Source organism: Pristiophorus japonicus, chromosome 7 (assembly GCF_044704955.1).
Source record: "Pristiophorus japonicus isolate sPriJap1 chromosome 7, sPriJap1.hap1, whole genome shotgun sequence".
In the NCBI taxonomy this organism is placed as follows: domain Eukaryota; kingdom Metazoa; phylum Chordata; class Chondrichthyes; family Pristiophoridae; genus Pristiophorus; species Pristiophorus japonicus.
In genome coordinates, this window is record NC_091983.1 from 195,559,445 (window position 1) to 195,573,036 (window position 13,592).

Genomic DNA, 13,592 nt, shown 5'->3' on the forward strand with positions numbered 1-13,592 from the left:
GACCCATCCACCTCCATGGCACGAACCTGGTATTGCAGTACTTCCAGGAACGGTGCAGTGGCTCTAGGCCTTTTGGCTAAGAGCATTGGCGCAGAGTGATCCTTGACTGGTGCAGGGTGACCTCTGGCGTTTGACAAAGAATTGTAACGATTGGATAACGATTGGACACGAATTTAAAAAAAAAAAAAAAAAGTATTAGCCATTATCGCTTCTCGGCCTTTTGGCTAAGATCTGCATAACTAACCTGACCAGCCACCATGACTTCCGGGTGGTTTCTCCCTGGTCAGGAAGGTATATGCTTACATTTTTGTAAACAGGAGGTGGGTGGGATTGGTGACCCATCCACCTCCACGGAGGTGTGTGGGGGACCTGACCCATCCACCTCCATGGCACGAACCTGGTATTGCAGTACTTCCAGGAACGGTGCAGTGGCTCTAGGCCTTTTGGCTAAGAGCATTGGCGCAGAGTGATCCTTGACTGGTGCAGGGTGACCTCTGGCGTTTGACAAAGAATTGTAACGATTGGATAACGATTGGACATGAATTTAAAAAAAAAAAAAGTATTAGCCATTATGGGCGATAAGCAGGTAAGCGGACAATTCCCTACCTGAGTTACGCTGGCGGTTTCGAGGTACCGCTGCAGGGCGGATCGCCGGCGTGCACCGTCCTCAGATCGTCCTGGCACGATATTTGGCTGAGCGGTGACCCGTAGGTGAGTATGAAAAAAGAAATGCCCACAAGGATCAGCAGAGCTGGGCAGTAGATGAGTAGCTCTGCAAGAAAAAGGTTAGTAATTGTTTTTTTACTCATTATTTTAAAAATCTGTTGTGATTTTGAAAATGTTTTTTTTTTGTGAAGTTTTTAAAAAAAAATTATTTTGTATTTTTCTGCTGCTCAGCCCAATCTATAGCCTCAGAGTAAATTTTTAGTGACTTTTTTTATTCATCGCCCATTTTCTTTAGGAACCACTCAATCGACCCTAAATTCCACTTTTTCGCCAGAATGGGGGTGCAACGCCCATGTTTTTCGCTCAGCGGATTTTTTTTATTTTTATGGGGGGAAGTTTTCGCCGGCGATAATCTTCGGAATCTTAACGGTCTTTTGGGCAGCAATCGTGTGCTGGCGGGCTGATGGGAAATTCTAGCCCAGAGTGTTTGGGAGAGAGTCAGAGTTATCGTTGAATGTATGCCTTCGGTCTGCTGTCCCTGCATTGGCATTGAGAGGGATGTACTTAGGGGTTGAGGTTATTGAGTGTGCATGGGGGTGGTGGGGGAAGAAGAATGATTGAAATGACTCGAGTGGAATGGAAAACCTTTTGCAAATTATTAAATTTTTCTTCTGGTTATGTGATTGTTTTATTTTTAAGGGTGTATAGCAAGATGGGTAAGGAACACCTCTTGGTGACTGTGCCGCACTATTTTAGCTTAATGTGATTGGTTGAGTCAAAAATATGATCAGATATGACATGCTATCGATAAGGTTTTATCTGATTATTTGAAGGAACATGTCTATGGAATTTGGTTGTTTGAATAGACTGGTTTCTGGATCTATAGTGTGATTGGTGAAAGAGACTCCATATCGCCACGAAACAAGTGTGTTCATACAGGAACAAGATTTTAATAATACATTGGTAAATTGCCGATAGTGTTTCCTGTGGTCAGTTAATCAATATTTTTTTAAAATCATAGGCGGTCCCTCAAAATCAGGAAGACTTGTTTCCACTCTAAAAGTGAGTTCTCAGGTGACTGTACAGTCCAATGCGGGAATTACAGTCTCTGTCACAGGTGGAACAGTCAGTCGTTGAAGGAAAGGGTGGGTAGGGAGTCTGGTTTGCCGCACGCTCCTTCCGCTGCCTGTGCTTGTTTTCTGCATGCTCTCAGCGACGAGACTCGAGGTGCTGAGCGCCTTCCCGGATGTTCTTCCTCCACTTAGGGAGGTCTTTGGCCAGGGATTCCTAGGTGTCGGTGGGGATGTTGCACTTTATCAAGGAAATTTTGAGGGTGTCCTTGAAACGTTTCCTCTACCCATCTGGGGCTCGCTTGCCGTGTAGGAGTTCCGAGTAGAACACTTGCTTTTGGAGTCTTGTGTCGGGCATGCGGACGATGTGACCTGCCCAGCAGAGCTGGTCGAGTGTGGTCAGTGCTTCGATGCTGGGGATGTTGGCCTGATCAAGAACACTGAAGTTGGTGTCAAATCCCCAGGGGATTTGCAGGATCTTGTAGAGACATCGTTGGTGGTATTTCTCCAGCGATTTGAGGTGTCTGCTGTATATGGTCCACGTCTCTGAGCCATACAAGGTATCACTACAGCCCTGAAGACCATAAGCTTAGTGTCGGATTTGAGGGCGTGATCCTCGAACACTCTCTTCCTCAGGCGACCGAAGGCTGCGCTGACGTACTGGAGGCAGTGTTGGACCTCGTCGTCGATGTCTGCCCTTGCTGATAGTAGGATCCCGAGGTATGGAAAGCGGTCCATGTTGTCCGAGGCCGCACCGTGGATTTTGATGACCGGGGGACAGTGGCGGGGTTGGCTTGGTGGAGGACCTTTGTCTTACGGATGTTTAGTGTAAGACCCATGCTTTGGTATGCCTCGGTGAAGATGTTGATGATGGCTTGGAGTTCAGCCTCTGTGCGCAGACGCAAGCATCGTCGCAGTACTATAGTTCAACGACAGAGGATGGAACGGTCTTGGATCTAGCCTGGAGGTGATGAAGGTTGAACAGGTTCCCACTGGTTCTACAGTTTTATATATATAAATGAGGTGGAGACAGAATTGGAAGGGAAACTTCAGAAACTGAGATTTATCCAGCGGCCAGAGTGTGCAGTCTGTTGACATAAGAACATAAGAAATAGGAGTAGGCCATGCAGCCCCTCGAGTCTGATCGCTACCTGCTATATTAATGACTTGGATGAAGGGACAGAGTGTGTTGTAGCCAAATTTGCTGACGATACAAAGATAGATGGAAAATCAAGTTGAGGAGAACACAGAGAGTCTGCAAAGGAATTTAGATAGGTTAAGTGAGTGGGCAAAAGTTTGGCAGATTGAGTATAATGTGCGAAAATGTGAGGTTACCCACTTTGGTAGGAAGAACAGAACAGTAAAATTTTATTTAAATGGATAGCGACTACAGAATGCTGTGGTACGGAGGGATCTGGGTGTCCTCGTACATGAAACACACAAAGTTAGCATGCAGGTACAGCAGAAGGCAAGTGGAATGTTGGCCTTTATTGCAAGGGGGATGGAGTATAAAAGTAGGGAAGTCTTGCTACAACTGTGAGACCACACCTAGAGTACTGCAACAGTTTTGGTCTCCTTATTTAAGGAGGGATATACTTGCATTGGAGACAGTTCAGAGTAGGTTCACTAGGTTGATTCCTGGGATGAAGGGGAAAGGTTGGGCCTGTACTTAGAAGAATGAAAGGTGATCTTATTGAAACATATAAGATTCCGAGGGGGCTTGACAGGGTAGATGCTGAGAGGATGTTTCCCCTCATGGGGGAATCTAGAACGAGGGGGCATAGTTTCCGAATAAGGGGTCGCCCATTTAAGACCGAGATGAGGATGAATTTCTTTGGAGGTCGGGAATCTTTGGAATTCTCTACCCCAAAGAGCTGTCGAAGCTGGGTCATTGATTATATTCAAGGCTGAGATAGACAGATTCTTGAACTATAGGGGAGTGAAGAGTTATGGGGAACAGGCAGGAAATTGGAGTTGAGGTCAAGGTCAGATCAGCCATGATCTTATTGAATGGCGGAGCAGGCTCGAAGGGACGAATGGTCTACTCCTGCTCCTACTTCTTATGTTCATTAAGATCATGGCTGATCTTCTACCTCAACTCCACTTTCCCGCCCTATCCCCACAATTCCTTGATTCCCTTAATGCCCAAAAATCTATGAATCTCAGTCTGAAATATACTCATGATTGAGCAAGGCCCTCTGAAGTAGAGAATTCCAAAAATTCACAATCCTCTTGAGTGAAGAAATCTCTCCTTATCTCGGTCCTAAATGGCCAACCCCTCATCCTGAGATATCCCCCCAGTTCTAGACTCTCCAGCCAGAGAAAACAGCTTCTCGGCATCTACCTAGTCAAGCCCTTTATGAATTTTGTATGTTTCAATGAGATCGCCTTTCATTCTTCTGAACTCCAGAGAATATAGGCCCATTCTACTCAATCTCTTCTCATAGGGCAATCCTCTCATCTCAAGACACAACAGTATGCAATGGCAATTGCTGACACAATAGCATGACCAAAAATTGTGACAGCCAGAAGTAAGGTTTGTGAACAGGAAGTTTATGCCCAATGCAAAATTTTTAGTAATACAAATTGTTTACTGCACAGCGTTCCTTAACTTCACTGTCAGAAATGCTGATCTATGGCCGACCAGTTTATGTTACTTTGATAGCCAGAAGATCCTGTAAGTTTGCTGGAACACGTTTCCTGAAAAGAGGTGCAAATTGTGAGGTATGTGCACACAACTCACAAAAACCTTTAGGATATCCATATTTGAATTGCTCCTTGTGTTCATATTAAAAATTTTGAAAGCAAAGAACATTTAAAGTCACACTAATAATGTGAAACTTGATTATATTTTTCACTTTCCCAGGGAGATGTGGCCAATGAAGTAGAGACTGAACAGATAATTCATGATGCCTCTGTGATGTCCTTTTCTGCTGGAAGCTATTCTTCCTATGTACAGGTTCGAGGTTCGGTTCCACTCTACTGGTCTCAGGACATTTCAACAATGATGCCCAAGCCACCTATTACATGTAAGTGTTGACGAATTCTGTAAATATCTCGGGTAGCTAAATCAAACAGTTTTTAATTCTTTGAATGTGGGAGACACTGGCAAATTTGCAGTTATTGCTAATCTTTCGTTGCGCTGATTGTGGGCTTTGTCCCTGGACCATTGCAGTTTTCATGCTGATTGTGCTCTCACAGTGTTGTTAGACAGAAAATTCCAGGATATTGGCCTGAAAATTGCAGTCGGAGGCTTGCCGCCCCCATACACCTCCGAACCGCAAGAAAACGCTGCATTTGCTTACTGCTTCCGGAGCTTCAAATACGTGCATGAGGTTTACAGGTGTCCCTGGGTTCACTTGGGCCAAACCAACCAATGACAAAGGGGGATTCCGATTATTCTTATGGGAATTCCATTTAAGTACGGAATCTTCATAAGCTTAATATAAATCATCTAAAACATACAATTTCACAACACTGAAATAAAAATAAATGATCACAGGTTCAAAATTAATTAAAATACCATTTAATTAACCATTTAAAATAAACAATTTTTGAGGGAAACAAATTTGAACATTTTTAACCGGGACAAAATTGACCTAAACGAATTTTAAATGTAAGTGTATGTTTAAATAATTTTTTTTAAATTATTGCAACATTTATTTAAACCCTTACGCTGCTAAAAGAAGGCCTTACACCTGCTTTTACCAGGCGTTGGGGTTTGGTGGGTATTCACTGGTCAGTAGTTGGGGGCAAATAGCCCAACTCTGCTCCAGCGAAAGGGTACGATCTGTCAAGGAGAAACTTGACAGATCACAAGTTCCGGGTTTTCGCGCATACGGAAACCCGGAACTTACAGGGCACTTGTGAATGGCGTACACAGTCATAGGTCTCGTAAAGTCAGAGTCATTAACTCGTAGTCCCACCCAATTTTGCTTAAGTTCTGATTCACAGGCAGACTTCTCTGAGGACAATTAAGAATATGGTCCCATACAAAATAGCCTTCCTGACTCGGATAGATGGTCAGAGATGTCACAGCAAAATCCATTGTTTCCAAAAGGTTATATGGTTCTTTGAACATAAGAACATAAGAATTAGGAACAGGAGTAGGCCATCTAGCCCCTCGAGCCTGGTCCGCCATTCAACAAGATCATGGCTGATCTGGCCGTGGATTCGGCTCCACTTAATAATATTCCCTTTTACTGTTTTTTTTCCAAGTTGGATGACCTCACATTTTCCGACATTGTATTCCATCTGCCAAACCTTAGCCCATTCGCTTAACCTATCTAAAACTCTTTGCAGCCTCTCTGTGTCCTCTACACAACCCGCTTTCCCACTAATCTTTGTGTCATCTGCAAATTTTGTTGCACGACATTCTGTCCCCTCTTCCCGGTCATCTATGTATATTGTAAACAGTTGTGGTCCCAGCACCGATCCCTGTGGCACACCACTAACCACCGATTTCCAACCCGAAAAGGACCCATTTATCCCGACTCTCTGCTTTCTGTTAGCCAGCCAATTCTCGATACATGCTAATACATTTCCTCTGACTCCGCGTACCTTTATCTTCTGCGGTAACCTTTTGTGTGGCACCTTATCGAATGCCTTTTGGAAATCTAAATACACCACATCCATCGGTACACCTCTATCCACCATGCTCGTTATATCCTCAAAGAATTCCAGTAAATTTGTTAAACATGATTTCCCCTTCATGAATCCATGTTGCGTCTGCTTGATTGCACTATTTCTATCCAGATGTCCCACTATTTCTTTCTTAATGATAGTTTCAAGCATTTTCCCCACTACAGATGTTAAACTAACCGGCCTATAGTTACCTGCCTTTTGTCTGCCCCCCTTTTTAAACAGAGGCATTACATTAGCTGCTTTCCAATCCGCTGGTACCACCCCAGAGTCCAGAGAATTTTGGTAGATTATAACGAATGCAACTGCTATAACTTTTGCCATCTCTTTTAATACCCTGGGATGCATTTCATCAGGACCAGGGGACTTGTCTACATTGAGTCCCATTAGCCTGTCCAGTACTACCCCCCTAGTGATGGTGATTATCTCAAGGTCCTCCCTTCCCACATTCCCGTGACCAGCAATTTTTTGGCATGGTTTTTGTGTCTTCCACTGTGAAGACCGAAGCAAAATAATTGTTTAAGGTCTCAGCCATTTCCACATTTCCCATTATTAAATCCCCTTTCTCATCTTCTAAGGGACCAACATTTACTTTAGTCATTCTTTTCCGTTTTATATATCGATAAAAGCTTTTACTACCTGTTTTTATGTTTTGCGCAAATTTACTTTCGTAATCTATCTTTCCTTTCTTTATTGCTTTTTTAGTCATTCTTTGCTGTCGTTTAAAATTTTCCCAATCTTCTAGTTTTCCACTAACCTTGGCCACCTTATACGCATTGGTTTTTAATTTGATACTCTCCTTTATTTCCTTGTTTATCCACGGCTGGTTATCCCTTCTCTTACCACCCTTTTTCACTGGAATATATTTTTGTTGAGCACTATGAAAGAGCTCCTTAAAAGTCCTCCACTGTTCCTCAATTGTGCCACCGTTTAGTCTGTGTTTCCAGTCTACTTTAGCCAACTCTGCCCTCATCCCACTGTAGTCCCCTTTGTTTAAGCATCGTATGCTCGTTTGAGACACTACTACCTCACCCTCAATCTGTATTACAAATTCAACCATACTGTGATCACTCATTCCGAAAGGATCTTTTACTAGGAGATCGTTTATTATTCCTGTCTCATTACACAGGACCAGATCTAAGATAGCTTGCTCCCTTGTAGGTTCTGTAACATACTGTTCTAAGAAACAATCCCGTATGCATTCTATGAATTCCTCCTCAAGGCTACCCCAAGCAATTTGATTTGACCAATCGATATGTAGGTTAAAATTCCCCATGATTACTGCAGTTCCTTTTTCACATGCCTCCATTATTCCCTTGATTATTGTCCGCCCCACCGTGAAGTTATTATTTGGGGGCCTATAAACTACGCCCACCAGTGACTTTTTCCCCTTACTATCTCTAATCTCCACCCACAATGATTCAACATTTTGTTCATTCGAGCCAATATCGTCTCTCACAACTGCCCTGATATCATCCTTTATTAACAGAGCTACCCCACCTCCTTTCCCTTCTTGTCTATCTTTCCGAATTGTCAGATACCCCTGTATGTTTAATTCCCAGCCCTGCAATCACGTTTCTGTAATGGACACCAAATCATACCCATTTGTAATGATTTGTGCCGTCAACTCATTTACATTATTTCGAATGCTGCGTGCATTTAGGTAGAGTGTTTTAATACTAGTTTTTAAACCATGATTTTTAGTTTTGACCCCTCCTGCAGCCCCTTTATATTCATACATATTGTCCCTTCCTATCATCTTGTGGTTTACACTTACCCCAGTGCTACTCTGCTCTGTTGCCTCCTGCCTTTTGCATTTTTTCTTGGGGCCCTGTTCATCTGAGCTCTCACCCACTCTAACTAGCTCAGAGCCCTCTCCTGGGTTCCGAATACTCCTCGCATTGAGGCACCAAGCTTTCATGCTTGTCTTTTTATTACACTTTGACCCTTTAGAATTTTGCTGTATAGTGGCCCTTTTTGTTTTTTGCGTGGGTTTCTCTGGCCTCCACTTTTACTCATCTCCTTTCTGTCTTTTGATTCCAGATTAGTTGAACAGGATTCTAGCAATTGAAGTTTGCTGCAGTAGTTTTTAGAAAAGCTTCTACTTTTAACATATATTTAATGCTAAAGGGAGCATTTTATTTTCAGTCGAAGAAGTTTCAAAGCTCAAAAAGCAAAATGCAGCAGATGCTCGCAATCTGAAACGAAAACAGAGACATTCTGCCGGTCAGGCTGCATCTGTCAAGAAAATAAAAGTCAGTTGATATTTCAGCTGTGAACCCTTTTGAGGACGGATTTACACCTGAAACGCCAACTGGCTCATCTTTTCCCAAACTTCAAAACTCATCATTTTCATTCAATGGCCGCCTTTTGTGTGTGGGAGGAGTTAAACTAATATGGCAGGGGGATGGGAACCTATGCAGGAGACAGAGGGGAATAAAATAGAGACAGAAGCAAAATATAGAAAGGAGAATAGTAAAAGTGGAGGGCAGAGAAACCCAAGGCAAAAAACAAAAAGAGCCACATTACAGCAGAATTCTAAAGGGTCAAAGTGTGTTAAAACGACAAGCCTGAAGGCTCTGTGCCTCAATGCGAGGAGTATTCGGAATATGGTGGATGAATTAACTGTGCAGATAGCAGTTAATGGGCATGATGTGATTGGCATCACGGAGACATGGCTCCAGGGTGACCAAGGCTGGGAACTCAACATCCAGGGTTATTCAGCATTTAGGAAGGATACTCAGAAAGGAAAAGGAGGTGGGGTGGCGTTGCTGGTTAAAGAGAAAATTAATGCAATTGTCAGGAAAGACATTAGCTTGGAATATGTGGAATCGGTATGGGTGGAGCTACGGAATACCAAGGGCAGAAAACACTCGTGGGAGTTATGTACAGGCCACCAAATAGTAGTAGTGAGGTTGGGGACAGCATCAAACAAGAAATAAGGGATGTGTGCAATAAAGGTACAGCAATTATCATGGGTGACTTTAATCTACATATTGATTGGGCTAACCTAAGTGGTAGCAATGCGGTGGAGGAGGATTTCCTGGAGTGTATTAGGGATGGATTTCTAGACCAATATGTCGAGGAACCAACCAGAGAGCTGGCCATCCTAGACTGGGTGATGTGTAATGAAAAGAGACTAATTAGCAATCTTGTTGTGCGAGGCCCCTTGGGGAAGAGTGACCATAATATGGTAGAATTCTTTATTAAGATGGAGAATGACAAAGTTAATTCAGAAACTAGGGTCCTGAACTTTAAGGAAAGGTAACTTTGATGGTATGAGGTGCGAATTGGCTAGATTAGACTGGCAAATGATACTTAAAGGGTTGACGGTGGATAGGCAATGGCAAACCTTTAAAGATCATATGGATGAACTTCAACAATTGTACATCCCTGTCTGCAGTAAAAATAAAATGGGACAGGTGGCTCAACCGTGGCTAACAAGGGAAATTAAGGATAGTGTTAAATCCAAGGAAGAGATATACAAATTAGCCAGAAAAAGTAGCAAGCCGGAGGACTGGGAGAAATTTAGAATACAGCAGAGGAGGACAAAGGGTTCAATTAGTGGGAAAATAGAGTACAAGAGGAAGCTTGCCGGAAACATAAAAAATGACTGCAAAAGCTTCTATAGATATGTGAAGAGAAAAAGATTAGTGAAGACAAACGTTGGTCCCTTGCAGTCGGATTCGGGTGAATTTCTCATGGGGAACAAAGAAATGGCAGACCAATTGAACAAGTACTTTGGTTCTGTCTTCCCAAAGGAAGACACAAATAACCATCCCGTTGTACTAGGGGTCCGAAGGTCTAGTGAGAAGGAGGAACCGAAGGATATCCTTATTAGGCGGTAAATTGGCGGGATTGAATGCCGATCAATCCCCAGGGCCTGAGAGTCTACATTCCAGAGTACTTAAGGAAGTGGCCCTAGAAATAGTGGATGCATTGGTGATAATTTTCCAACAGTCTATCGACTCTGGATCAGTTACTGTGGACTGGAGGATTGCTAATGTAACACCACTTTTTAAAAAAGGAGGGAGAGAGAAAACGGGTAATTATAGACCAGTTAGCCTGACATCAGTAGTGGGGATAATGTTGGAATCAATCATTAAAGATTAAATAGCAGCACATTTGGAAAGCAGTGATAGGATTGGTCCAAGTCAGCATGGATTTATGAAGGGGAAATCATGCTTGACAAATCTTCTGGAATTTTTTGAGGATATCACTAGTAGAGTGGACAGGGGCGAACCAGTGGATGTGGTGTATTTGGACTTTCAAAAGGCGTTTGACAAGGTCCCACACATAGGTTGGTGTGCAAAATCAAAGCACATGGTATTGGGGTAATGTATTGACGTGGATAGAGAACTGGTTGGCAGACAGGAAGCAGAGAGTCGGGATTAACGGGTCCTTTTCAGAATGGCAGGCAGTGACTAGTGGAGTGCCGCAGGGCTCAGTGCTGGGACCCCAGCTCTTTCCAATGTATATTAATGATTTGGATGATGGAATTGAGTGTAATATCTCCAAGTGTGCAGATGACACTAAACTGGGTGGCGGTGTGAGCTGTGAGAAGGACGCTAAGAGGCTGCAGGGTGATTTGGACAGGTTAGGCGAGTGGGCAAATGCATGGCAGATGCAGTATAATGTGGATAAATGTGAGGTTATCCACTTTGGGGGCAAAAACAGGAAGGCAGAATATTATCTGAATGGTGGCAGATTAGGAAAAGGGGAGGTGCAGCGTGACCTGGGCATCATGATTCATCAGTCATTGAAAGTTGGCATGCAGGTACAGCAGGCGGTGAAGAAGGCAAATGGTATGTTGGTCTTCATAGCAAGGGGATTTGAGTATAGGAGCAGGGAAGTCTTACTGCAGTTGTACAGGGCCTTAGTGAGGCCCCACCTGGGATATTGTGTCCAGTTTTGGTCTCCTAATCTGAGGAAGAACGTTCTTGCTATTGAGGGAGTGCAGCGAAGGTTTACCAAACTGATTGCTGGGATGGCAGGACTGACATATGAGGAGAGACTGGATCGACTGGGCCTGTATTCACTGGAGTTTAGAAGGATGAGAGGGGATCTCATAGAAACATATAAAATTCTGATGGGACTGGACAGGTTAGATGCAGGAAGAATGATCCCGATGTTGGGGAAGTCCAGAACCAGGGGACATAGTCTTAGGATAAGGGGTAAGCCATTTAAGACTGAGATAAAGAGAAACTTCTTCACTCAGAGAGTTGTTAACCTATGGAATTCCCTTCAGCAGAGAGTTGTTGATGCCAGTTTATTGGATATATTTAAGAGGGGGTTAGATATGGCTCTTGCGGCTAAAGGGATCAAGGGGTATGGAGAGAAAGCAGGAACGGGGTACTGAGGTGAATGATCAGCCATGATCTTATTGAATGGTGGTGCAGGCTCGAAGGGCCGGATGGCTTACAGCTGCACCTATTTTCTATGCTTCTATTTCAGTAGTTTGGTTTTGATCCTATCCATAAAGCTGCTTTCTGGAGCAGCTTGCCATATTTTGCTCTTTTGCTGATATGCACTTTGTCTGAAGTTGTGAATCTTCAGGGTTTCTCTGCCAACATCTGCACTACTTTCTTTGGTGCAAGCTGAATGAAAATGATAAATTACCTACCATTGGAATGGTCATTCTTTCCAGTTCAGGCTCCATATGAACAGCTCCCACCTGGCCGCCTCATTTCTCCGTCTAATTTTGTGATGAATCATTGTTTACTATGTTAATTTCAGTGCACTAACTTGTACTTGGGGGTCTCCATGCTCTCTCCTTATATCCAGGAGAGTATGTGATTGTTGCCTCACTAATATATGTTGCAACGTTTTTCAAGGGATGATGGCCTTAGACAATTTTCCTTGTGGATGACCAGAGTTATGAGGTATGTAAAAGAACAATTTTCTCATTCAGGGTTTTATTCTCTCTCCCTGTTTGCAGTAAAACAAATTTCAATTTCTGTAATGTATCTTATGTTTTCTGTTCTCTTACAGTGGACCAGGCAGATCCGTTTGCTCATGTGGCAGCTCTTCACTTTGACCAGATGCTCCAAAGGTTTGGCTCCCCTATTATTATCCTGAATCTGGTTAAGGTAAGTTTCTCATTGATTTTTCAAAACACCATATTGAAGGGCATGTTGATGTAATTAACAATCGCTATCGATTCTCCAACTTGCCCCTTTTCCACCTCCCAATTTTTCTCTCCTCCTTCCGACACTTGTGCTGCAGTGGTATTCTAGAGTACCCAGCAGCCCTGACAATTGAGTATTGGTAGGCTGTTTGATCTTATGGCAGCATCGCTGCCCTTCTCCATTCATGCACTTCATAGCTAGAATCTTTTGAATAATAGTCTAAGTGAAAGTTTTTATTATCTTGTTGGGCTCACATAGATTTAACTCTGATTAGTGGTCAGTCAATTTCAGCTTTAGGTTGTGGTTGTAGTTTTTTTAAACACTGGATCTGAAAGTGCAATCCCCATGAATATAAACGTTATCTGTTGAAAGTACTTGAGTAGTGGAACAATACTAACAATGAGAAATAGTGACTGATTAGATGTAAGGACATAAAAAAAGAAACTTCAAGTACTGGAAATACAAAATACAAAAAAGAAAATGCAAGAACTGTACAGCAAATTGGTCAGTATCTATGGGGGGGGGGGGGCGGAGGAGTAATTAACATTTGAAGTGTAAATTTGTCATCAGAACTAAAATAGTTCCAGCTATTACTGTGGTATTCTTTTACATACATATGAAAATTTCAGATAGGAAAAGACATACTGGTCCATCCAACCTGTCCCACACAGTTATAATGCCTTGTGCATCACAATACATACATTCCCCATCTACCCAGAGCCATGTAATCTCCCAGGAGAAACAAAAACCCAGATTTAAGATGCAGGCCAATTAGCTGGTGGGGCCGGAGGGAGGGGCAGAGGGACTGGTAAATTCCTCTCCGACCCCCTTGGGCAATCTAAGCTAGACCAGGAGATCACATTGGCCCAGAGTTATGTTCCAGGACACCGACCTCTTGTACAAGGTGATCTCCGCCCCAGCCAAGAACGAGTCCCGCTCTTGCTTGAAGGAATACAGCGAATCGGCATTTGCCACACAAGCTTCTTTAAAGTATAGAGACCCAGATCATTGAGCCGATCTGGGTAACTAAGGTGCTTTTAAACCGGGAATTAATCTTGCCCTCCTTTGTACTCTTTCCAAACCCTCA

At 43.1% G+C, this 13,592-nt stretch overlaps 1 protein-coding gene and 1 pseudogene across 1 annotated transcript in view; both read left to right on the forward strand.

Annotated features, from left to right (window-relative positions):
* The window catches only part of fig4a (FIG4 phosphoinositide 5-phosphatase a), a 142,192-nt gene that overhangs the window by 47,067 nt on the left and 81,533 nt on the right, over nt 1–13,592 (forward strand). The window contains exons 9-11 of the mRNA XM_070885676.1: nt 4,360–4,460; nt 4,603–4,765; nt 12,369–12,466. Of these exons, the coding sequence (XP_070741777.1) occupies nt 4,360–4,460; nt 4,603–4,765; nt 12,369–12,466 (362 nt within the window). The remainder of the gene's footprint in view (nt 1–4,359; nt 4,461–4,602; nt 4,766–12,368; nt 12,467–13,592) is intronic.
* Nucleotides 205–434, forward strand: LOC139267611 (U2 spliceosomal RNA; annotated as a pseudogene).